The sequence below is a fragment of the Antrostomus carolinensis genome, unplaced genomic scaffold (genome assembly GCF_000700745.2).
Source record: "Antrostomus carolinensis isolate BGI_N321 unplaced genomic scaffold, ASM70074v2 scaffold1029, whole genome shotgun sequence".
NCBI lineage: Eukaryota > Metazoa > Chordata > Aves > Caprimulgiformes > Caprimulgidae > Antrostomus > Antrostomus carolinensis.
In genome coordinates, this window is record NW_010340427.1 from 29399 (window position 1) to 55841 (window position 26443).

The 26443-nt window shown below is 34.6% G+C and overlaps 1 protein-coding gene across 1 annotated transcript in view; it reads right to left on the reverse strand.

The window, feature by feature from the left end:
- PDS5B (PDS5 cohesin associated factor B) overlaps positions 1–25923 on the reverse strand; it is a gene marked incomplete at both ends in the record, with an annotated part of 51735 nt that extends 25812 nt beyond the window's left edge. The window contains 14 exons of the mRNA XM_010176125.1: positions 2629–2697; positions 3515–3673; positions 4430–4553; positions 5208–5368; positions 7264–7369; positions 9155–9270; positions 9348–9487; positions 10982–11030; positions 16610–16691; positions 18254–18367; positions 20098–20249; positions 21183–21328; positions 24025–24119; positions 25808–25923. Coding sequence (XP_010174427.1) covers positions 2629–2697; positions 3515–3673; positions 4430–4553; positions 5208–5368; positions 7264–7369; positions 9155–9270; positions 9348–9487; positions 10982–11030; positions 16610–16691; positions 18254–18367; positions 20098–20249; positions 21183–21328; positions 24025–24119; positions 25808–25923 — 1629 coding nt within the window. The remainder of the gene's footprint in view (positions 1–2628; positions 2698–3514; positions 3674–4429; positions 4554–5207; positions 5369–7263; positions 7370–9154; positions 9271–9347; positions 9488–10981; positions 11031–16609; positions 16692–18253; positions 18368–20097; positions 20250–21182; positions 21329–24024; positions 24120–25807) is intronic.
- Between the last annotated feature and the right edge of the window lie 520 nt (positions 25924–26443).

Consider the following 26443-nt stretch of genomic DNA (forward strand, 5'->3'; position numbering starts at 1 on the left):
AGGAGGTGTCCAATCTCCTGCTCAAAGAAAAGTCAGCTATTAAGTCAGACCACGTAGGTCTCAGTTTTATTCATCATGGTGTTGAAAGCCTCCAAGAGTGGAGACTGCACAGGCTCTCTTGGCAACCTGCAGCCTCTTGCAACCTGTTCCACTGCCTGATTATTCTCAGTTTTTTCCTTACATCCAAGTCTGAACTTCTTGTTTCAATTTGTGTCCCATGAGCCTAGAGTTCTCCTCCAAGATTAAAAATTATTATATACAACATTAAAATGTCAAGAAAGTCAAAATACAACATGGATCAGAACCACATCAAAGGCCACAAATGACAGCTCTGTACTAGACTTAGCAACACAACATGAACTACATGTATTTGAAGTGCAAGCAAAAGTGATAGGACGTGATAATTTATTTCTGAGACAGTAAATATAATGTGACAAATCTCTTATTTGTCATATTTTTCAAGGCCAGGTTGGATGAGGCTTTGAGCAACCTGGTCTAGTGGAAGATGTCTCTGCTGATGGCATGGGGGTTGGAACTAGATGATCTTCAAGGTCCCTTCCAACCCAAACTATTCTATGATTCTATGATATGAGAAAACTGCAATTAACTACTAGCTTTACATAAACTGTCAATAGTGAATAAGTATTAAATTTTAAGATTAAAATTAACAATTAAAAATAATAAACAGATAGATATAACCCTTTTCTCTGATCTAGAGGTTATCACCATGCCTCTTGTAAAAGTATAATAGGCTCTCATCCCATGTAGTGATCTTGGAAACAGTGTCTTCCTACTACATCAACATTACGACAACAGATGCCTCAGGTTTCTATTACCTGAGTTTTCAGAGCCATAAATGCTGCAAGTTTGTGCAGCACTGAAAAATGAAACAATGCCCACTTAAAACATAGTCAGGGAAATAGGATGTGAAACCTTAAATTGCTGTATACAGAGAAGGAAACAAGAAATATCACCGCTACCATGTAAGTCTCAATCAGTATTCAGTACTGGTCACTGTCACTCAAGTGCCAGGCGTAGGAATTCAAGTCCAACTCATACAATAATTAATCCAATTCATATTTAATACTGTATTGAAACATTTCTCTACAGACATAATTTCATTTAGGGTTTAGCATCCAAAACTAAGGCTAGCCTGTATCAGTCTATATCTGTTAGGCTGGATGATAATAACATTTTGTCTTCATCGGTCCTTCCCCCTTCCCTACTTAAACTTGCTAGTTTTAAGATTCCCATTAGGTATATTATACAGTTATGTTACAAAGGAAGAAAGAGACTTTTAAAACCAGAGTAAAGAAAAATACACTGTCAGAGAGAAATCAGTTTATAAACTAATGGTGTGGCCTGCAGCACACATTAAATATACGCTTCTCAGTGGTAATAAATGCTAATTAAATTTGCAAATCAATTTTCACAATCATCTGTTTTCACTTGCCAATAAATGCTTCTTACAGTTTTCAGGTTTGGCTTCAAATTGTCTTAAGATTTTCTATAAGCCAATTTCCTTCCAAATACACAATTATATGAAAAGTTCTAGCAACATAAAAGCACATTTTAGAGAGATATTACAGCTTGACAAATAATTTAAAAAATTTAAATTTAATTTAAAACAACTAATATTTACTACTTCAAGTTACATGTATAATCACTGAAGTGAAATCATGTCTATTATAATCCTGCAGTTCACAAAATCAAAACAAATATGTATTCTTTTAACCATTTCTGGAGTGGAAATGAAAAGACTGCTATAATTAACTTCGAAACAGCATGTTACAAAGTACATGCATCTTTAATTCTGAAAGAAAAAGTGAAAACATAATCTATCCCTGTTCTGAAGGGCATATAAAAACAAATACAGACACAGGATGTATTCTCAGCAGTACAAGTCTATTTATGATTGAGTGAAAAATTGAGTGAGAGTATCTATTACCAAGCCCAGAAATCATCATAAACTTACTCCAAAAAAAGAACAAGCTCGAAATGACATTTTTAAGTAAAAAAACCCAACCAAACCACCATAAACACCCCACAATTTTAAAGTTATATTTTTAAATTAATCTAGCTCTTTCTCTAATACACGTTGTACACAGAGAAAAGCAATGTAACATTTATTCACTGGAGAAAACTGACAAATCCAAGAACAATTTTTTCATTATTCCAAAATAGCACTGAAAGTTTCTTGGAATACCCTAAAATTTCAAAAGAAAAAGGGAAGACTTTAACCAAAGTCTCTATGGTATTTCCCTCCTATGTTAAACAGGAGGAAAAGAAAAAAAAAAAATTACTTTAACTGTGATAATATCTAGAATACTTAAGTGTTGCACATCAAGCCTAAACCTATAATAAGCTATAATAAAAATTCAATAAAGCACATACATAAATTTATTTACAGAATTAAATGAAGTAGATTCTTCCAAAACAAATATTTTTCTTCTGGCAATCCAAAAATGTGTATTCTGATAAGATTCTTAATTTTAAAACAGTTACTACTTTTTTATTTTTAGAAAGGTGACAAGGAAACACAGAAAAGCAGCTGACAGCTTTAGCAATCAAGATATTTAATTTTATTAAGTATTCCACACATAATCATAGGAAATAAGTGCTACTTACTTTAACAAGTGTTTCAGGAGACACTTCTTCATCTGGGACCCAAAGTTTTGTTGTCTTTTTCCCTGGAAGCTAAACCAAATGTTACACTTTGTTACACTACTGTTACTCTTCAGAGAAACCTGCTGCAATCTCCTCTGTCCTGTCTGCTTCTGAGAACAACACAGCAGCACTCACTGGTCAGCTGTATGACTTCTGTATTCCACAGAAGTAACCATTACAGAAGTGAGATACCTTTCTTACCCTCACTCTTCAAGCATCAGCAAATTTAACAGTAGTAAAGGTGGGAGGGGACAGGGGAGGGATTGTTGTTGCTGTTACATGAAAACTATTGCTTTAAAGTGTAATAGCTATTGCTTTGAAAATAATTTCCAGTTCCCATATCCGACAGATTGAGACTTCAAACACATAGCTTTAGAAAGTAAATCTTTCCATGGCTGACAATGCATAAGTTATTTTTTTTCACTTTATAATCACTATCAATACAGAAGTACTACAAAAATTAAAATTCAGTGTCTTCCATTTAAACAGTGTATTTTAGTTTCTAATGCACTATACTTCCTAAAAAAAAAAAATAAAAAAAATTTAAAAAAATCACAACTTGCTTGCTCAAGACAAGAGACTGAATGATGTTAGTATCAATTTTCCCATTTTTAATGAAGGCAAGTCATAAGTGCTATCCAGCTGTCGCTCTTGTCAGAACTACCCAATCAGTACTGTCTCCTTTCCTATACTGTGTTTCCTATCGAGTCAAACAGTACACATGGAAATCCAAAGACAACCATATTCAAAAAGAAGAACCAGTAAGTAAAAAATTTTCACAAGTACTTGCTGAGTATCATACTACAGGAGAAGTGGAATCTTAATAAGAGGTTTTAAAAATACTTACCCTATCATTCATTAGCAAATCTTTAACTATAAAAGTGGCAACCAAAGATTTCAAAGGGGCAGCAAACTGATCAGGTGCTAGCATGGCTATATGGCCAATAGTAACCAACGGCGTAATGAGATGCTCAAAGTTGCTTGGATCCAGACTTTTGTGCAGTGGCTAGAATAAAGGTAACAAATTCAGGTATTACTGATATAATCCGTGTCTTACTGGGGAGAGCAGGGTGAGAATTCTGTACTAAGTTGTCCATGTCTATTTTTATTTCAGAAATACAATTTTAAAAGCACTACTAACTACTCAGATTTAAACACACATTCTACAACCCTACAAGTCTCCTATAAATCAAAAGAAAAATCAAGACTACAAAATGTGCATCACATCTATGTAGTTCAGAAAGTGGCAGCTCAAGCAGGATCATTTAGGAGCAGTGGATTAAAAAGTGTATTTTTGTGTTGAAGAACTGGGCATACTACACGTCAAGATGGCAATTTCAGTAAGGGACTCTGATTCAGCCTTCAAGATAAAAGGCTGATGGGCACTAATTAAAAAGTACATTTGCCATTGTAACTTTAAAATCTATTTCAATAGTCTCTACCATAAATCAGTTTTCCATAAGTTCTGTAATACTTTGGGCCAATCCCAACAGGAATGAGGAACAGTGTATGGCTGCCCTTTCCATAAATAGTTCATGGTTCTAGAAACCAGTTCAACACTTTGTTTTACTATATTGTCTGTTAGAATGGATCATCCTAAACATGATGGATCATAGGATACAAAAACACGTCTGCTACTATTTTTCAGCCCGAACTGTATGACAAAAAAGGGAAACAGCAATATAAATTGCCACTACATCCCTTAGTTAACGTATGCAATATAAAAGATTAATAAAAACTAACTTAAAAATTTTAATTTTACCTCAAATATCTGTGCAAACTGTGTTTCTTTGCTGGAAAATATTGCATGGATACAGTGAATAGCATACTTGGCTTGACGAGGGGGTCCCTTTTTAGCTTTATGATGCAACACTGGAAGCAAAGCACTAAAAAAAACCCAAACAAAACAAAGCAAACAAAACAACAACAAAAAAGATAAGTATCTTTTCACACATTGAAAAATCTTCCAAAATACCAAACTTGCAAAAGAGTACAGATATACATATATAGAACACAACACCTCTGCAAAAGTGCTAATCGTCCGGGTTTTGGCAGTTTATTCAAAGAAAGAAAAAAAGGGTTATTCACATGGTTTGCAAGTGAAAAAAAAAACAAAACCAAACCAATCCATCTTTTGTTGATAAAATATCATGTGGTAAAACAAACATTTATTTGCACAAGTTACTAAATGCTCTTTCGGAAATACTCTTGTCTACACATCCCCACTAAATTGCAAATAAAGGGGTTTTTATTGCCATATATTTAATTTAGGAAAAAACATAAGTAACCCTGAAGGGCAATGATAAAAATTATAGTGATGTATCAGCTGTCACTACTTTGGATATATTAATTTCACTTCCGTTCTTCAAAAAGCACTGCATTTTAAAGTCATTCAAATCTCTTTCCTGTTTTACCTGAAGAAGTACTTTCTTCAAAAAGAGTGCAGGAAAATGCTATAGCATGCTAAAGGAAGAATGAGAACTTCCAAAATCCTATATAGTAAAGAACGTAACTTAAACAGAGTAAGATATGAAACTTACGATCGTATATGAGGAAAGTCTTCTTCAATTTTACTCCCCGTATTTTTGAAAATTTGTAATGCAGCTTCTGCCACTTTTTCATCATCCATTTTCAAGCAAGCCAGGAGAGACTCAAAAGTTTCAGCTGAATGAAATGAGATAGGGTGCGTAAATGAAAGTACCTGCCAAAATAAGATTAAAGACATGTTAATATTTTTTAAAGGTCCACTTACACAGAACATTCCATCAAGACTATTTTTCCACTGCCAAACTGGAATATTTATAATACTCTGCCTGGTTTTGTCACATAATCCACATTTCTCTTTCTGACTTTTTTTCTTTTAGTACCTCCTAAACTTCTCTGTCTTTGTACATGATCTCATCAGTTTAAACTTATTTCTCCAGCCTCAATTTCTTCTATTATTGTGAACATATACTTCACAGTGGCTACATCCACATTAGCAAGTACTGGGTTACAGCAGAAGCGCTGGGGTCTTAAGAGAAACACAATTTATGCTACGGAAGCAACATTCACATTTCATGGGTTTTACTTCAGAGTATTTCTAGACTGACTGAACCCACTTTAGCCACTGCGACACAACACATGCTTCTGAAGTCCATCTCTAAAAGGAATCCAGCTTGTGTACTCCCAGACTTCATGCTTGTTGGCTAAGTGGAACAACTGGTTGCGCTCTAAAGTGAAGTTCCTATCTCTAAAATAGTAATATAAACATGCCAAATAGAGTCTCTAGTCCCCAAAGCTTTCCACGGCAGCTTACCAGATCCTGTACCTCTTTCAGAATCTTGGGACTCTGTTTTCAAGTGTGACAATCTTCCCAAGATAAAAAAAAAAAAGAAAAAAATCCTCTTTTGATCCTCCCTCAAAGTTGTCATTTGTCTTCTCTTCATTTTTAAGTGGCTGTTGATTATTAGCCTCTTTCCATTTAATATTCTGACCCATGACAAAGAAACGATCCTCAAAATCTGGGAACTTCTTCACACACAGCTTTTTATTTTTACCGAGTTACTTTCCTCCCCACTTCACTGCACGGCATCCCCTTTTCTGGCCTTCTACAATTCTCCTTTCTGGATTAGTCTGATGTACAGACAACTTTCTTTAGGACAACCTTACTTAAATGTGTCATGCCAGTTCATATGAACATCTAAGTACTAATCCGGGAGCCTTCTTTCAAATACACAGCCCTTCATGGCATGATACATTCTTACTCAGATTCATTTTTGTGCCACTGGCTTTTTGCACTTTTATCTGAACATGCACATTCGGCTAAAGAGTCACATGCTCTCCGATCAATCTACTAGGCCCTTAGTTGATCTATGATATTCAGAAAACTTCAGTATGGGAGTCCTTTAGATTTTGAGGCCACTGAAGTCAACACATAGCTGGACTCCTCCCAGCTGTCATATAACTAGAGGTGGTACTATGGTACAAGTACCTTTCTGTGCAAGTACAGGCAAAGCTGATACTACATAGTGCCTTTAGCCTAAAGTCTTTAAGTGAAACAAAAAGTCCTATGTACTTGCATGTTAAAAGTTTCACACTTTTAGCAGTATTTTTAAATAACACAGTGAACCTCCCTTTTCCTCCTAAGAAAAAGGGAGGACAGAGTAAGAAATTCAGTACAATGTCCCAGAAATGCATCTTGATGGGGTTTGCTGTGTTAACTGAGTCTCAAAGATTACACCTAGCTGAAATAGATAAGACCTCAACTTATGAGGGACTGAGGGGAACCACAGTATTAGACTCATACACAAGTACAGTTCCAAAAGTAGTATAACTATATTCACAAACCACACAATTCACACTTTAATAATCAAAACTCAGCTGCTGATGTCACACGCGCAACTACCTTCGACTTCCAGAAAAACTTCTGAAGATCTGCAAGATTTCCTTACTTATGTGCCACTTGAGCACAGAGAACAAAAAACAAACCAGTATTGCTCCAGATAGTCACCACGTGTTTATGACTAAAGACACTGAGTGCTAATTAAAAATTTATTTTAACAATGTTTCTTCAGAAAGTTTCACATGCTCACTAACCACCAGGGGTATACTTGCCTTAAGCAATTCAAGACCTGCTCTGATCGCCTGGTCAGTAGGTACACCCTCATCTTCATCATCAGCTGTCCCATCTATAGACTTGTTTACTTGCTTGATAAGGGCACTGAAGAGGAAAACAAAACACGGCCTTGTATTTACTGCAATTCTACTGTGTATGACCATTTTCATAAGTTTAAAATATAATCTTATTAAAGGAACTTATTTAAAACATAAGCTTGTTATAAAACAAATACATCAACTACATACATGATCTGGTTGCACTCATCTCCTATTTAAATCAAAGCTTATAAAGCATTAAGTTCAAAAATCTTTATCCATCATTAATTAAGAACTATATACAAATTACCCTGGAAGGATGATCAAAGTAAGAAAACAATTTGAGTATTACAAGCAACAAATTCAGGTAAGAACTATGGTAAGATTACTAGCTGCTATGGATTCTTAATAATTGATGGAAACTAACAATTTACAACGTGTAGTCTATAACCACGAGAAAAAAATAACCATCAGACAGCTGTGCTAAGAGTTGATGAAAAATTTAAAAGACCTGTTGCCTGCATATTTCACCTTGACAGTAATGCTTGGGGTTTTTTTTCTTACACTGTCTCCTAGGAAGGGAAATGGTGATTATCTAAATGATCCTATTAGTAAGTTGAGTAGGCAGCTTCCCAGTCAAGAACTGAACAATATTCAGAATGTTCCTTCAATACATCCCATAAATTATATTAATAGCAAAAAAAAAACCAAAAACCAACAACTCCCAGACAAAAACCAAAATAAAACACAAAAACCCTCCTCCAAAAAACCCAACAAAAACCAAACAAAAAACCCCACAACCAACGGGTAGCAAACCAAGGGAGAGACTTCCTAGTCAGACTTCCCAGACGTCCAATTTTTTCTCTGCTCTAATTAGGCAAAAATGACCATCTATTAAAGAAACCACACAGTCTGAGTCTCAAAAATGAAGCAGAAGTTTAGTGAAATTCTGCAAAGATGGGAGAAGACCAATTCTGTGGCAATACTGAAAATATATGCTTTTTACTACTGGTTTTTTTTGCTTGCATACTGTATGGCAGTCAGTCAGTAGGTAGACTGTAAAATAAATATTATAACTTAGTGCCACATGTGAATATTACTTTAAATATAAATTTTTACATTGCTTCTGTGCATGTAAAAAAAGTGTTTTCAAATTTAATGTAGAAATCCAGCTACAAATTGTACTTAATCCAAGATCAGAAACAGATTTTTAAGTGAAATCTCAATGGCTCCATTACATTGCATACGCGACAGGCAGAAATGAAAAAGCTCAAATACATAAGTCAATTACTGTAGTTGGAATTAACAGATAAGAATTTACCAGTATATACAACTAGTTGTCTCTGCTAAGGTACTATATTTCAAATATCGCTGTTAAATAACCACTTCAGCAATTACTTTTTCCCCCTCCCATAACTTCACTGGCTTACTCTTCCTTAAAGCCTTGTTTTCTCATCACCACAATCTTTACTTCCTCAGTTGAATTACTGTTTATGTCACTACGAGCTAATATTCTGGGTGGAAATCTTCAATGAATAACTGTGGACAGAAATTTCTTTTACACTAGGTCAGTCACAAACCAAACTTCCTCCATCAGCAACACATCCATTTTTACTGACAGGTTGCCCCAGCTGTGCTGAATGACAAATCAATTGTTTGTGTGGCTACATTCTGAACAAGGATATAAAAACTCCTAAGCAAGGGGAAACAGAAGAGAATATTGCAGGTCACCAGGCCTTAAACCACACCCACCCTAAATATTACTGCTTGTGCTTAAATGCGGAATAAGAAACCCCAATTTCAAACCCTGTGATCTACAGTCAACAACACACACACACACACACACAAATACCTGATGGATTCAGTATCAATGTGCACAGGAGCAATTCTCTCAAGAAGAAACTTTATCATTTCCAGAAAAGGATTTGTTGGTTGTTTTGGATTGCCCAACTTCTTTGTTATTTCCCTCTGCAATATAAGTTTCAATTAAATTTATAATCAATTCAGTTCCAAAAATATCCACATATTTTAAGAGCAATTCTTACCACACATCCTTCAGCCTGTTTGCAAGAACATGTTGGGCTAACAAGCATTTCTAATTGACTTCTTATTTTTTCATCATCTTCTAGAACTTGTGTGAACTTTTTCATGAAATCTTGAGCTTTCCCTGGATCAGGAAGGTTTCCTTTAAATAAGCAAAAGAAATCAATATTTATTTTAGTAAGTATCAGCACTGTAAATTACACGAGTTCGAAATGTCACACCAAGAAAGTTTCCATGCATGCTTAAGGTAACCAAAAAGGGTGAAAAAAACCAAAACAACCCCCCAAAAAACCCACAAACAAACCACAAAACACCTTAACATGTGCAGACACATCTATGAAGACAGCAGTTTATAAAAATTTGAGTACCCACAGACCTCCCCTGGCTATTTGCTTTCCTTGCCCTTCACACTTGTTTTTTAGCAAGTCTGCTTATTTCTGTCAATAATATATACAGCTGCAGTTGACCTGCTTATACTCCACAGAAAAATATACTGTATATACAGATCACCTGATATAACAAGTGTGAAAAACATCAAAAAGGTATTCTTGCTGAATTACTCCTTCACTAAATGTAAGCTTTAAAACAGCTTGCAACATTTTTTAAAAGCTTTAAAAATGCATTTCCTAAATTACATATTACTTTTATATTTACGTTTTATATTATAACAAGACAATTTATTGGCAGAGTGTTAGTACACCATTTAAGGTGTTTCATGGGTTTGGTACAGTAGGTGTTAAGGAAAGCTGACATAGAAAATGGTATGGGACTACAGGATCGTTAGTTCAAAACAAGGTTTTGTTTTGCTGTATTTATTTATTTTTCAAGATGCAACCCAGAACTTAGAGAAACATAAAAATTACAAACCAATCAACATTTTATTACAAATAAAAGGAAAAAAGGATTTGGAACATGGCCAACCAGGCAATAAGATTCAGTTTTTCCTTCACATTTTTTCAAAAGTGTACACAGCTTGAAGTTCTTTTTTTTTTTTTTTCCCCCTCCAGAACAGTTTGCACTTTTTCAGAAAAGGTTGACTTAAAACCAAAATTTCAGAACTGTAAACCAAGTTTTCCTCTTCTTACTGGCTTTAATGCTATTGGCATGGTGGGCTAGGGGGAACAAGAAGTGTTGTTTTGGGGCTAGTGTTTACTTTGCTGAGAGTTAAGGTTACAAGTGCCTTCTTTGCTACTGAAACCCAAACCCTTCTGCATCCTCCCAACAGCACTTAAAATACGAACATCTGAAACACAGGCAAATGTCCTGGTTTCAGTAGTATCACAGCAAGTCAGCAGACAGCTTAGCAGGTTAATGTCAGTGAGTATATATTCTATAATAAATGCTAAAGCAGATGCTAACACCCTAGATCATCTGGATTTTGAGTTAGTCCACAACAGATGCAGCCAAAATGTCATATATGCTTCATGACTGGAGACTTTTTACAGTGAGGAAGTAATTCTGCTTTCAGTTGTCTTAATTCTTTAAAGCATATTGTTAAATCACGTTTATCATGATTTGTTATAAGATTTATCTGTTAAAAAACTTCTTTTTATAAGCTTATCTCAATTTTTAAAGCAAGAAAGCAATATATTTCAACTGTAATTTTTAGACAGCGTAAATACTTCAACTGACTTACTTGTTATAACCATCACTTTTGAGAATATAGCTTTACTGCTGGCATCTGTCTGCAAATCACAAAAGAAAAATGGATTAAGTAAAAATTTTACATTATATATTCCATTTGAACATTGGGTGAGCAAAATTCCATAATGCATTATCAACAAGTCAGCACCCATCATTTTGCTAACACATCAGTGTGTTAGAAATCAAAACCACCACTGCAAAGTTAATGCTAGACAGTTACAGGAAGTAGAAGGTAGATCATGCCCGCAGTATCACTGTCTCACATATAGTTATGCAAAATATCTTTATTACATTTCAATCTACTATATAACTTATGAACAGCACAAATGGGTTATTTCTGTAACTATTTTCCATCCAAAGCCTATTTGTTTTTGAATATAAAACAAACAGCAAGCATTAAATTCACTTCATCTTCTTGTTCAGATATTAACTCTAAGTAGTTGCATCAATAGTTCCCACCTTATTGTAAAGAACAGAGCAATAGCAAGACAATTGCTACCCCTGTTCAGCTGAACAGGGAAGGCAGATGATAGCAGTGTAATTGTGAAAGTAACAATCAGTGACCATGAAAACATAAAACACTAACTGCATTTCAGGATATGTGTGAAGCTTAGATTTCAGTGAAACTGTTACTGATATAAAGTCATCCAAAACCACCTTGCAAGAAAAATAAGTTACACAAAACAGAGTTTTATCTCATTTATTTTCCTTTTGACAGTAATTCCGGTACATGATTTCAAATTCCACATGCAAAGAGTTAGCTCAGACACTGAGTAAATGGAAGAGAATAAAAAATACAACAACATATTTCACAGCCAGGTAAAACTACCTAACAAGTACGTTTTCTTTATGAGACTATATTTCTAACTAATAAGTGATTTTTCTACAACTTATCACCTACTACTGAAGGTAGACAAACTAGTTGCCAAGACACTCTTCCCCCACTTTTAGCTGTAATCCACAATATTCTACAGACTAGGATTTTTTATAGAATTACACTGAAGTTTGAGGTATTACTGAATTATCAGTGAAAAAGACAAAGGGAGTCCTTAACTGTACAGTGAAGATACATTGTAACCATGTTCAGAAAAGTGTTCTAAGGTGGAAGAAAGAAGAAGAAAAAAAATTGAAAGCTTTCATTGCTGTGTTACAAGTATTGTTAAACAACTCTGAAATCTTCATAAATAAGATGAAAATTGGAACAGGAAGGAAAATCCAAACTTACAGCAATGTTGTCAAAAGCATATAGACCCATCAGCTTCCAAACCATAAGAGAAGCTGCTCTTTTGCCAATTGACTTCTCACAGATCAACTTTGGTGGCCAAACTTATGAAGTCTGCAAAGCTTCATAAATGCATGTAAATAGTATCAATTATGGGATACAGCTACCAACTGATATACTTCTGAGAAAAGATTTAAACAGGAACATAACCACACTTTGTGAGCATTCACTGAAAAGTATTTAAATTTAAAAAGAACAGTGTGCAGCCACCACCATTGCTAGAACTGTCTTTTACAGAACTCCCTTTACAACAGACAAAGTGACAGCAGACAAGCATAAAAATTGCAAACAAGAAAACAATATCAAGCCAACTCAGAAAGGAGGCTCACCTTGGGAGAAAAAGAACTCTTCTTACCAAAGTACTTACCATGAGGCAAATAAAAACCTAGAATGGGCCTTTTCATCAGGTTCATGGAAAGAACTACTAAGAGATACTGTTGCAAGACGCTAACATTTTCTTATAAAAGAATTATTATGCAGCAGATAGGAAAGACCCCAAGACAGCAGTCAAAGTCTTGTTCAGGCACTGATTTCTTTGCATTTTATTGATGAAATTTGCATAAAGATCTCAAATAAGGTTCAAACAAACCATATCAGCTTTGGAGATATCAAAATTACAATTTATTACAACCACCTTGGCTAACACGTGGCAGCATGTGTTTCCATGAGGAGTATCCTTCAACTCTTCAGAGTCAGTTTCTGTTCTGCAGTTAACTAGGTATTATTTTGACTTGTAACATATTTGCACAGGTTTTTTGTCATCTAAAATAAAATTAATTAGCAAATTTGTGAAAAATGTGGCAATATTTGAGAATAGCGGCAACCTCAGAACAATCAGAGTATAACAAAAAATATAGCACGAGATTAAGGCCAGTAATGTTTTTAGTGAATGTCCTCTCTATCTTGTGACATAGACACTTAGCACATAATTCTAGCCATTAACTATTTCTGCAGAACTTTTGTCACTTTTTAGTGTCAGAAGAATGCTGCCATTTCAGGGGCTTTTGGCTGTCACAGTTGAACAGGTATGTTCAGACAAGAAATTAAAAAACAAAACAAAACAAAACATAGAAATCAAATCTAGTTTATGGGATTCAAATAATGATGTCAACAGACATAGAATCTCCATATTCACATCTCCTGCAACTCAGAAGAAAAATACCAGAACTGTACCATGGGGTTTTTCTGGTTCTGGCTGGTTTAGTCTTCTAACACCGGCTAAGACTGCAAGTACTGGCTGAAGCTCCCATTAATATAGACCCTAAGTTGAGCAAACTACTAATCATTCAGCCAAACATGAAAACTTGTGTCAGAAGTATTCCTTTAACTTCTAGTAGTATAACTCCACTGAATAATGCCCAACTGAAGAATATAAAGAAACATTTATTTTTAGAATATCTACTGTGGCACTTTATCTATGTTATCTTACATCCATGATATGGAAGCATCAGAACAGCTGCATATCTGCAGCAAATGAAGCTTATACTCTAATACAGACAAATCAGTATTCACCCACTTTTCCACATGTGAACAGGCAAATTTATGTATTTTATTTAACTGGATACCATTGCTGTAGGAGAAAACAGGAGGAACTGTGATTTATGCTTCTGCTCTTCAGAAAAGTAACTCATCTTAAAGGCAAGTTTGATATCTGTTCTGTCTCAGATTAGAAGAAATTATGATCAACAAAAATGGAAAGTTTCTTAACATTTTCACTCTCCTCAACAGTGCTTACACTGGGGAGAGCCTGAAGAGCAAAAAAGGAGAACGCCTGAAGAGTTTCACTAAATGGCAAAAAGGTTTTCTATGATGAGAAAAACAGCACACTGGAAAGTTCAAAGATTTATAATCACAGAACAATGTAGGTTGGGAGCAACAACAGTAGGTTGCCTGGTTGAACTGCCCACTCAAAGCAGAGCCAGCTTAGATCAGGTTTTGCTCCAGGCTTCATCTAGTTACATTTTAAATATCTATAAGGTTGAAGATTTCGCAACCTCTCTGGGCTATCTGTTCCCATATCTGATCACCCTTACTGCAATTTTTTTTCCCTTATTATCTAATCAAAGTTTCCTTCTGGCAACTTCTGCACACTGCTTCTTGTCTTATCCCTCCTCATCTCCAAGAGCTCTCACAGTGCCTACACTTGCCACAGGGATAACACATACAGGAGAACAAATCAACTATTAAGCTATAATGATCAGGTGGAGATATTAGACTGAAGTGAAAAAGCACATGTAGTAACACCAAGACATAATCTAAGAGGTTACTAGTTCATTTCAGTTTTGTTTCCTGAAAGAAAACAAAGTTGCCACAGGCCAGGGTTCGAGGTAGCAAAGGGCTGATGGGGTGATCTGTACAGGAGGAGGTCAGGGACTGCCCTGTACTGGTCAAAGCAGTTTCCAGCCAGACTCACAACCAACGAATCAACCCATCACCCACCAAAACTTTAATCAGTCAGAGGAGCCTATGGTGCCTCTGAGAAAACATATTTCAGAGAGGAGACACTGGAGAAAGTATGACTCTAAAGGGACAGTGGCCAGTGGAAGAACCCATGCTGGAGCAATGAGTAAGAAATGAGGAGCAGCAAAGGGAAAGGAACTACCGTGCCCTGACCCCATTTCTCCTGTGCTGCCATCGCCTCATGAAGGGACTGAGCATATTGTGCAGTGAGGGGACTGGAGACCATAAAGCAGGGAAGAGAGGCATCTGAAGGGGAGCCAAAGGCTATTTCTGTAAGTGTTTATTTGTTCACTTTTATTTCTCAAGACTAGAATCAATATTTAAAATTTTATGCTAATTGACAATAAACTAAATTAAATAAAATTCCCTGACTCAAAACTGTTCTGTTGCCCGTGACAGCAACTCAGACTATCGCAAGCGCCCTAAATTCTCCCATGTAGTCCTGTTACTCAAAAGGATATTCAAGTGTAGAGAACAAGCACTTAACAGTGAAAGACAGGATGAAAGCCACACGGACAAACGCAAATATGTCAACAGCATACACTATTTCATATACAACGCTTATGCTGGCATTTATCAAAACCTACATCTTTAATTACAAATCATATTTGGTATTTTACAATTGACAAAGAACTTTCATTACATCTCCCCCCCCCCCCAAAAAAAAAAAGAAAAAAGTTGAAATTTCAAGAAAGTAACTCAAGTTTTAAAAGCATTAGTGTACTTAAACTACACCAAAGTATATAAAACGGTACATGAAAAATATTTCTATACCATCACTAAAATGCAATGAAGTATTGTTGTACTAGCAATTACTGCACTTAGAATTTAATACAACATTACAGTATGTTTAAAATTTATTAATTTCACTGCAATCAGCACTGAAAAAGTAGGGGATGCATGTTGATTGATAAGTCTTTCTCTGTCTGCAAGACAACAGCATTTCTAAGCAGATACATTAGGTAATCCAACCACACAGTTACCCACTCTTCCTGGTTCAGTTAATTCCACTAAATGGATAATTAAAACACTTCATTAAATTTACTGTGGTATAGGAGTACATACACATACAGAAAATAAACAAACAAACAAAAAAATAACACACACACACACGAGCGTGACCATGGCAACGCTTTCTGCTATGTATCATTTCTGTTAAAAAAGCACAAGATTAAACTTCAGGCATTAAATAGTCAAGTCCTAAACACATTCCAAATTATATCCACAATTTCATCTCATGATTTCTTTTTTACCCCAAACATTAGTATGCACATACATGAAACAAAAACAAAACTAAATTTTATTTTATGAGAATATCCTAAATGCTCAATAAATGTTTTGGTTTTTTTTCTCAGCAAATGTGTAAAGAAATAATTCAGTCGTAGTCTGATCTTTCCAATACAACATTTAAGAAGTTTCTAAGAGGGAAGAGAAACAAGTGACCTGTTGAGATAAAAATTATCCAATTTCTTGAATGTTACTAATCATACATAAGATAAGAATTTAGGGTGCATAAGTACTTTTTATTAATTACTTGGTTTGGCAGTCAAAAATAATATCCTGTTTTTTCCCCTCTTTCAAGAGCCAGAACAATCCTGGCAAGATGTAATTCAAACACTGGGAGCAAATATTTTAGTATCAAATGACTGGTAGAATATTTTAAAATTTCTATAACACCCCTTCCTCTTCAATTTTACTAACAAAATGTATACACATGGCCTACCACAAGTGTAGTCTAATGGAGTATCAGTTGATTTTCACAATATTTTCTATCTGTCATTAAAAATAAGCTTGAGATAGTCAGACAAATGTAGTTAGAAAACAGTATATTAAGTAAAACTGCATATTCACAGTGGGATAAAGATAAAGTGAACTCACTTTGGGCTGTTTTATTAGGTCAACTAAATCCTTTACTTGATGTCGTAGCAGATTTTGACATTTCCACATTTCATTCAATGCTCTAAAAAAAAAAAAAGTTGTCAAAATAATCTATTCAATAAATAATGCAACTGTTCAATAAAAGCCTTTAAATTCTTTTCAAGTTCAGACTCAGAAATGTGCTTATCACCTGAACTTTTATTGCTGTGTGAGTAAAGACTAAATGTATCCTAATGGCATGATATGGAAAATTTAATTGGACATATTATACTGGAATATAGTGAGATTCTGAAAGAAGTTTCATTTCAGATGCTTAACTACACTGCCTTTAAAAGAAGTAGGAATTAACTGACGTCTGGCCCATAAAAACCTAATTTGTACAAGCCTGAAATCACTCTTCTAAAAGCGTTCCAAGCAGCAGGCTAAAGCAGATGTTTGAGATTTTTATAATCAAAACAATATTGTTCTTGTACACAGAAAGCAGCTACTAGATGAATAAATTGTGAAAACTGGACATGATTAGACTTGTAAGAGATGCATCAGAGATATTCAACAAAATTGAAAATTAGCACACTTTCCCGGAAAAATAAGCCATAAGTAAAAAAGAAAAATTAAAAATCAGAGCTTCATTTAAAAAAATTCCAGAATCCACAAGTAAAAAGTCAGTTCTATATAACTAACTTAACATACTGTCTCTAAAATGAGTACTGCTGCATGTGAAAACCGTAGAATTCAGAAGTTATTTGTTGCCTAAAATAACAAGTACTAAAAAGAATCCACTCTGCATTTTTGTTTAGCCTATACTAAAAATTACTAGAACAGTAACTTTTTATTTATAATTTTAGTTTGTTACAGCTGTAATATATTTAGTCAGGTAAAATACAAGAAATACGGGGGATTCAAGCATCAGATTCTGTAATATTTGAAGGCTTTGGGGTTTTTAAAGCCATTCTTCCATATACAAAGCTTTTTCTAGTCTCCCTCATGAGAAAAAACAAAAACAAACTTTATTCGATTTTCAAGTGACTGAGTACTACTAAATGAAAAGCAAAGTAAAACTAACTAAATTCAATGAACCTGTGAACACTACAGCAGCAAAACTGTTGCTAGTCAAATTCATGTGCATGTACCCATTTTAAGCTGGAAAAGGCACGTAACAACTATAAGTAAAATGCATATTGAAGAAGAAAAGACAAACAAGTAATTCCTTCCTGCTCTTAAGTCATCCTGGTTGCTAAAATGAGGAGTATATTGATTGAGAAGTTGTCAGGTATGATCTAAGGCTAGTCAACACTACTATCTATGCTATCTCTTTTCAGACATAAAAGGACTCAATCTTCTTTACAGGTCTTTGACACCACATTTTTTAGCTGTTTACAGTTAAAAGGTACCATATCTTGTTAGAAAACACCCTATTAGTTGGGGTTGTGGTGTGATGGGGGTTTTGGGGGGTTTGTTTGGTTTGGTTTTTTTTCCTCCCCAAAAACCCACTTGAAAAATACATACTATTGCTACGTTCTGTTTTCTGATAGCTCATAAACTACTTTTGCCCAGTGGCTTAGGCTACTCATAACAATTTAGAACTAATTTACAATAATATTCGTAATCAAAATTATTTTGCAAGAAGTCAAAAATAGCACATACTTCACGGCATTTGAATCCAGTGTTGCATAAAGGTAATACAAACACTTCATTCGTTCATTTGTTTCCAAGTTGTGAGGGACCATGTACTGAGCAAAGATGCGTTCAACGAGTAGTCTGAAAGACAAGATTAAGAAACTTAAACTCTAAAAGAAGAAAGTGGTCTTGAATTGCTAAAACATTCATTCAAAAACTCTCAGACCTATCTAGTGATCAATTGTTGCATATAAAGATGGGGTTATTAAAAAATCTAAAGGTCAAGTTACTTCCAGTATAACTAAGCATAAACCAAACAAAAACGTATCATTACAGAAGATATATTAATTTTAGCAGTAGGATACTTAAGAGATGACATTATCAAGATCAGATGTATTAATCTAGACTGGAACCAAAGGATTTTAGAGAAAGATGCCTCTTAATTATCAGCCCAAAGAGATGTTACCAGTGAATTTCATTATGGATCAGTATTGGGGTAAATAAATGAAGTGACCAAAATGAATGACCCTAAAATAAGAAAAGAAATATCATGTTGATTCGTTGATTTCATGTTTACTTCATGTTGATTATTTCGCATGAAGTAAAATCATGAAGCCCAGAAGGAGAATTCAGATACTAATCAGGAGGAGCTGAATTCTCTTCATCTCTTCCCGTCCCTTTTCCTAAGGGCTGAGTTTATCCCATTTCTTTTGCTTCCACAATAAAAATGCAGGTACATTCACAAGCAAATTATTAAAAACTTCTGCTATAACATGGAAGCTCCTTATTTGGACACAGGAAGAAAGTTTTGGGTCTGCCAGTTACCTAGGAAAGACTAAGAAGGAAAAACAAAAGGAAAACTAATCCTATGTTGCAATCTTAAATATCAAGAAGGCCCAAGACTTCTGCAAATTAAGGTCAATATTAACAGAATGGAGGAAATAGGGGTTTTTTTAAAAAATGCATGCTTAGGCTAGAAAAGAGAAGAAAATCTTTATGCACACTGAAGTAGGTGCTCAAAACCCAACCCTGCTAGTTTAAAAAGAAATGAAGTTTAAGAAAAATGCGAGTGGGTAAGACTGGATCGGCAGACCCCGACAGTTGGGTCCACTTCCACAGTACCACAAAATAATTGCTTATTTTGGAGACAACTTTTTGAGGCCATGAGTTTTTTAAAAAGACTTATATGAGTTGCAGTGTCATTTGTACACGATCATGTTGTGAAGGCCAAAGGCTCATTTCCAAAGCTACCAAGACAGCCTCGATTAGTCAAGGCGGACTAGTTCCCAAACTAGCTCCCCATATGCAACCATCTATTTTTCAATACAAACAACTCTTTACAAGGCTATAGCTGGTATGACGGCACTGCTTTCACCACAAATGCAGGACAGGGCTCTAATTCATGGTTACTATAGCACAGAAAAATTAACCTTTTGCAGAGTGAGAAGCCTTAACTGTTATTGCCACATGTACTAGACTTATCTTTAAAGCATACAGAAACACCATGTAAACCTAAAGCAAGATCATTAAAGCAATTTTACTTATTGGATTTAACATAAAAATTAGCAATCTACTGAAATATAAGCAAGAAGCAGTGGTGACGTAGCTAAAAATTTTTAAATATTCCAACCTACCTCAACCCTTTAGAATAAATTTTTTATTTGTTTTTTTCATAAGACCAAAAAAGTAGAAGAAAACAACACAGGACAACATTTGTCTGCAGCTGGATAAGATTATGTGCTGGATCAAAACATACAGGATTATCAAGTCTCTTCCTTCTTGCTAGCACTTAAAAAACAAGTAAAAACAAATCTGCACAGTAAGTTACCACACTTACCCACAGCATCACCGAGCTTTCATGACTGACTTACCGGTCATCAATACTATTTTGGTAATATATATGCAGAAGTTTATCTTTGATCCATGATATCTGTTTTGCAGCTTCTTTTCCTGCTTCTGATTGTAATGAATATTTCTTGTATATCTGTGCAAGTCCCATCATAGCTTCCTTCCTCACTCTCCACTTGAGAAAAAGAAATAATACTGTTTAGCAGTTCAAAATTCAAAACCGAAAAGACTGCAGAATTTCCAGCTACGTATTTCCTGTTCTACATCAAAATAAAATAATTTCATTTACAAAAAATTAAATTGAGTCCTAAGTGCAACACTTTCTCATTAGCACATATATTGCATCATATCTATTATGCTAAACCTTTCAACATCAGTAACTACTATGCAAGTAAGTCTCTTGAATTTAGAATTATTACAAATTTAAGCCAACAGCCTTTCTCACAGTCTACATGGAATATCTGCAATTGTATTACAGGTGCAACAGGGGAAAGCATATCACCAAATGAAAAAAATCAGGTGAGGATGTAATTTTAGAAGTTTGCCATCAACAGCCTTGTTTACCATGCTTTACAATAAGCAGCAAACCTCATAAATTTTACCAAATAATGAAACATAGCTAAACGAAATTTCAAGCCTATTCAAATTTGACAGCACACTAATCTGCAGTCTTCCAATGGTATAATTAAAAGCAGGTAAACTAGTTACCTCTGCTGATAGAACATTTTTCATCAGTAATCTACAATACAATTTGAAACCTGCTTGGAAAATTTCTTATGAAAAATGTTAGAATGTTTTACAGGGTCTCATTTTCCTCAAAAATGTTACTAAAACTAGACAACTGGAACAACATTGTTGTGCTTCAGCCTATTTTTTTTTAGCATTTCATCTTAAACAAAAACAAAAATAAAGCACAATGAAAAACATGGCATTCTAGTCAGGGGAAAAATATCTCATTAGACTGCTTCAAAATTTTTTACGTTATACTGGTCTTCATTCACCATTTTAAAATTAGTTCAGTACTTTTTAGAAGCTTTGCCTTTTAAAAAGCTGAATTACAGTCTAGAAATATAATGCACAGTCATTACTGGTATTAATTATGTCTTACCCGCTTGTCCAGTGTTCGTTCTCTGACAAAATTAAGCAGATGATCATTGACAAGCAAAAGATCTTTTTTAGCAGCAGTAACTATGGATACTATAACATCATGCCTTATAGCCTCTTCAGGATCATGTGACCTTACTTTAAGATATTCTGGAAAAAAACAGAGTAAGTATTTCATTGTAAGTATATAACTTCAGCTACTTTTCTTTCTCTAGAGACTCCTTAACTGATAGTAGTAGAAAACATGATTTTCTACTATTTTGTGCATCAACAGCAAGAAGCTAATAGTTTTCCCTAAGATTATCTGGAATGTCAGTAAAACATCATATTTGCTTAGAATATGAAATATTAATATATTTCTGGCATTATGGAAATAAGAGTTAAGGGGTTACATTTTTATTTTTATTATTTCTTATAATAGGCCCTGTCTACATTAGCAACTATTATGGATAAAGAGAATTAGATCTGTAGAGTAGAATAGACAGTGCTGAGAACTTGATTACCACACTATATACACTTTAAAGTCTTACTTCAGGCTAGAGGCTACTCTCTTCCCGCAGATTCCATCCCCTTTGGCTGGTGAAGCACATTAGTTGCACTCCTGACCACAACTTCTGTATTATCCACAAGGAATCTAGTTCATGTGCTCCAGGAGCACTGCACAGTGTAAGCCATGTAAGCATTGTAAGCAGGGACAAAGCAAGAGACATACCTCAAAAGCATGCTCCTTGACCAAGCTATAATGCTTATTTAGACACAGCCTAGTTTATTAATCTTAAAATAATTTTTCCAGATTATTTTGGCCCATTGCTACTTATCTGGTAGCAGCAATAATCTACTACCAACATTTTAAGATTTCTGCTTATAAATGTTAAACATGTCAGCTACCTATTCTCATTTTAGAAAGCTGACAAATAAAATGGCAAAGTTTAGTTATCTTTTTAGAAGTATATATTCTAGGTTAATTTAGAACCACAAATGGGTAGGAAAATGCACACAAAAGTTAGTAAAATCACTGTACATAGCACACACCAGTGAAACATTGAGAACATTAAGAAACATGGAAAATACAATGTTTACTCTGACAAAATAACCAGAAGTTACTGTTCTCTTATTACTGTTCAATGACCAGTGAAAATTTTCAAGTCTCATCTGAAACATCAGCCATTAATATTTCTGGTAATCAGCACAAGTGTTGAAAGACTACACCAAGAAATAAAGTTTTGCACTTATGGAGGTTATGAAATTTGAAATCCAAGTAAGACTTTTCTTTAAAAAACAAAACAAAACAAAACCCACCACCAAAAAAAAAAAACCCCAAACCAGATTTGTTCCACAGGAACACATAATAAACAAAAACAAATTAAGAACGATGTAATTGCACAAAACAATTCTCGTCTCAAACACTAGTGAGTCAGAGAAATTTTTCAACAGTTTTACTTCAATAAGCGCTGTGGGGAGAGAGAGGAGGGGGAACCAAAATTACATTTCCCAGAGGATACCATTAGAGGGGGCACAAAGTCCTTCTGCAATGTAAAAAAAAGAAAAAAAAAATCCTTGAAAATACAATTGTGATAATCAAAGAGGAAATATCTTTACCATTCCATTAAGGAAAGGCCCAGAAACTTTTTTTTTTTTTTTTTTTAAAGCTGGCTTAACAATATGAATAGCAATGAGATGACTCTAGCCTGCCTGTATTTGTGTCTAACTTGATGCTCAGCAAGCAGGAGAGCAATCCCATGCACTTAACAGTCCTTTCAATTCCCTCCTTAGAGCAAATGGACAAAAATACTACCTTCAAAAAATTACAAGTAGTAGTAAATAGGAGTTTAATGAACAGGGGGAGATACAGTCTCCATACACACTTTGGGAGGAAAAAAGACCAAACCAACTCGTTCTCTTTAATTACAATTTTTTCATTAAGACATCAAGAGCAACAAATACTAAACGCTTCTATCTATGCCAGTTGGTTTCTTCCTGCAGAGGTCTTGAGTTACAGGCTTTTTTTTATCAGAAGGAGCAGGAACCAACAGCTGTGGTCACAGTTAGGAGGACTGTTTTCATGTTTTAGACAGTGGCTGTATAATATTAATGCATTTCAGCTTTGTGGAACTGAAGTCTCCACTCTGCACCCTAATTAATAAGTGCCATGACCATTAGGTTAGCCAGGCTGTCTTTGCCTGATCCCATGGCACTTAATTTCAACAGCAGTTGGGAATGCAACTGCCGTAAGAAGAAGCGTGAGAATCACAGAATGCTGGGGATTGGAAGGGACCTCAAAAGATCATCTAGTCCAATCCCCCTGCCAGAGCAGGAACCTAAACGAGATTATACAGGAAGGTGTCCAGGCGGGTCTTGAATGTCTCCAGAGAAGGAGACTCCACAACCTCCCTGGGCAGCCTGTTCCAGTGCTCTGTTACCCTCACCGTAAAGAAGTTTCTTCTCAAGTTTAAGCGGAGCCTCCTGTGTTCCAGCTCACACCCATTGCCCCTTGTCCTACCATTGGGCATCACTGAGAAGAGCCTGGCTCCATCCTCATGACATTCGCCCTTAACATATTTATAAACATTTATGAGGTCACCCCTCAGTCTCTTCTTCTCCAAGTTAAAGAGACCCAGCTCCCTCAAGAGAAGGAGAGTGATCTCTTTGGTTAAGGCATTCTTTATGCACAATTGCCTCAGCATTTTGAAAAGCACCACTGAAGGCAGGGTCTCTTCTGACTTGGAACTCCAACCTCAATTATGTCCTCCACAACATCTGATACTGTCACATAAGATTATAACTAAGTTTCCTGACTTTTCAAGAAGACTTAAAATTGTATTCTAAAGTTATAATAAATCTGGTACCTGTTAAGTCTTTTGCTAGGTCAGGATGGTTCATAAGGCAGTGACTTGCAAATTTCACACATTCAAGACGAATAGGTACATGGATATCATTAAACCTATTTAGAAACAAGACAATGCATTACAACAACAAAAATATCACTTCTACCAAACTAGTTAATTTCTACACAATCTCAAATAACTCTGAAAATATTTTTATGCTTCCCATGCAGTTACATGTATAAAACATCTCTGATTTTACAGTATTGAGTAAATAGACTTTAGTTTAAGGAAAAATTCCTGTATTCATTTATTAATTCATGTTCTGAACATGAAGAGAAATATCCTCTTCTGGTACACATGAAAAACTCCCGGGCAGACAACAACTATTTATTAGAAAGATGTCTGACATATTTTAACTATCTTTTCTATAATGCTCCACATATTTAACCATGAATCAGCAACTAAAAGCTTTATCAAAGTGTTGTATTCGTCCCCTCTTCAAATTGTATGAGACAGCAAACAAATGGGCATTGAGCCTAGTACAAACTTCTGAGATTAATTTTTCCAACTCCTGTAAAACTTCACTTTGAAAGACTGAATTAGGTTTGATACTTGAAAACTAGGGGGTTTGGGGTTTAATTTCGATATAAGTTATTTTATAACAAAACTATTTATGTAATGAGAGTTACAAACAACTACTTTGAAAAATTAAATGCATTTTCAAGCTATCCTCAAAATGCTTGGTTTTAAACAGATTAAAAATCAAATTTCAGAACATTATTGCTGTTGAAACGCTTATTTAACAAATAGAGATTTTAAGGAATAACTTTTAGTAAAACACAGGTATATTTTCAAAAATCAAAAGGTTTTAAGAATGGTTCCTTTAATAACTATTAATAACTATTATGAAAGTTAAAATCCTTGAAAAAAGTAAATAAATGTATGTGATTCATAACTAGTTGAAAACAGTAATTATGAAAAACAGATTGCACATATTCACATTGCTTTACATTATAACACAATGAAGCACCTTCCTTTGGGCCAAATAAGATCTGGTATTTTTTGATGACATGCAATGTTTTAATAGTTATATAGTTTCAAGCAAAAGGCCTTCCCTCAATTAAGTTTCCTATACTTTTAAAAGTAGCATTTCTTTGAGGACTCTGGTTTTGATATAAATTTTGAATGTGAAATTATAAACTACTGCATTTGTAATAATTTATAGAATTTATCCTGATTTACTCAAATAAAAAAAAAAAATCATCATAGTAGTCATACTTAAGTTTCTCCTGACTACAAGCTCCAGCTATATTTTCTGTTTCAAACTGTCAGAATATTTCAAAAACAAAAGACTGTGTTTGTCGCGTTGTAAATACTACATCCCTCTTTTAAGGTACTCCTACCATTAAAAAAAATGAAAGCAGTATAAATACTAAGTACATAAAACCTCAAAACCAGTTCTAATATCACCTGATACTGCAAATGTCATTTGATGCTGTTATTGAATTAATCCCTCACTGAAATTAAAGATGTTAAAATAAACTATTCCTTTTTCTTGACAATGGCAAATGAACTAAAAAGGGATGTTTTGTAATTTATCACTCTGCAGATTCACAGATGCAGAAGATGTATGTAAAATAATCTCTTTAGCATTATCTGTCAGATTTCAGATAGAGCAGCAGGAAGGAACTCACACTTAGCTGTGTCACTTTAAAATTTAAAAAAAAAAAAAAAAAAAAAAGTTGAATAATACTTCATTGAAGGTTTTTTTCCCTCTTAAGAAGGAAATTAAACCAGCATATACCTCCCCAGATAGCACTGCCAAAGTGGTTTGTTTTGAGACGCCAGCTCCGAATCCTTTGCCCCAAACATTTTTGCTAGAAGCTTTACAACCTGCAAGCGTTCTTCATTGTCATTGCTCTGGAAAATAAACACATTTAAAAAGAAATATATATATATAAAAAAGCAGAGAGTTCTGTTTGTACAGCTTTTACACTAATACACTTATACAAGCCTAGAAATATCATAATATACATTATTAGATTTTACTTGTATACAAACGTATATCTTGATAAAGAACTTTCACTATTATTGGGAGAAGACAAAATAATAAAGGCAGTGAAAATAAAAAACAATGTGGAGACAAAAGCCAATGTGAACAAAGTCTGGTAAAAATACACATACACCTACATCTTTTAAACCTTGATTTAGGTTTAGTGATCCTGTTAGGAAATCTGGTATGTGCCTGTACAAGCTTACACAAATTCAAGCACAACACAAAACCCACAAAACTCATTCTACATGTGTCTGCACATGAAGATTTACAGTTCTCTAGAATAGTGTTTAATTACAAACATTTACTTAAAAATAAAAAAGTTTTTACAGAACATCATATTAAGTATGCAAGACCTGAGAGGCACAGGATCTGGTTTGGTATTTA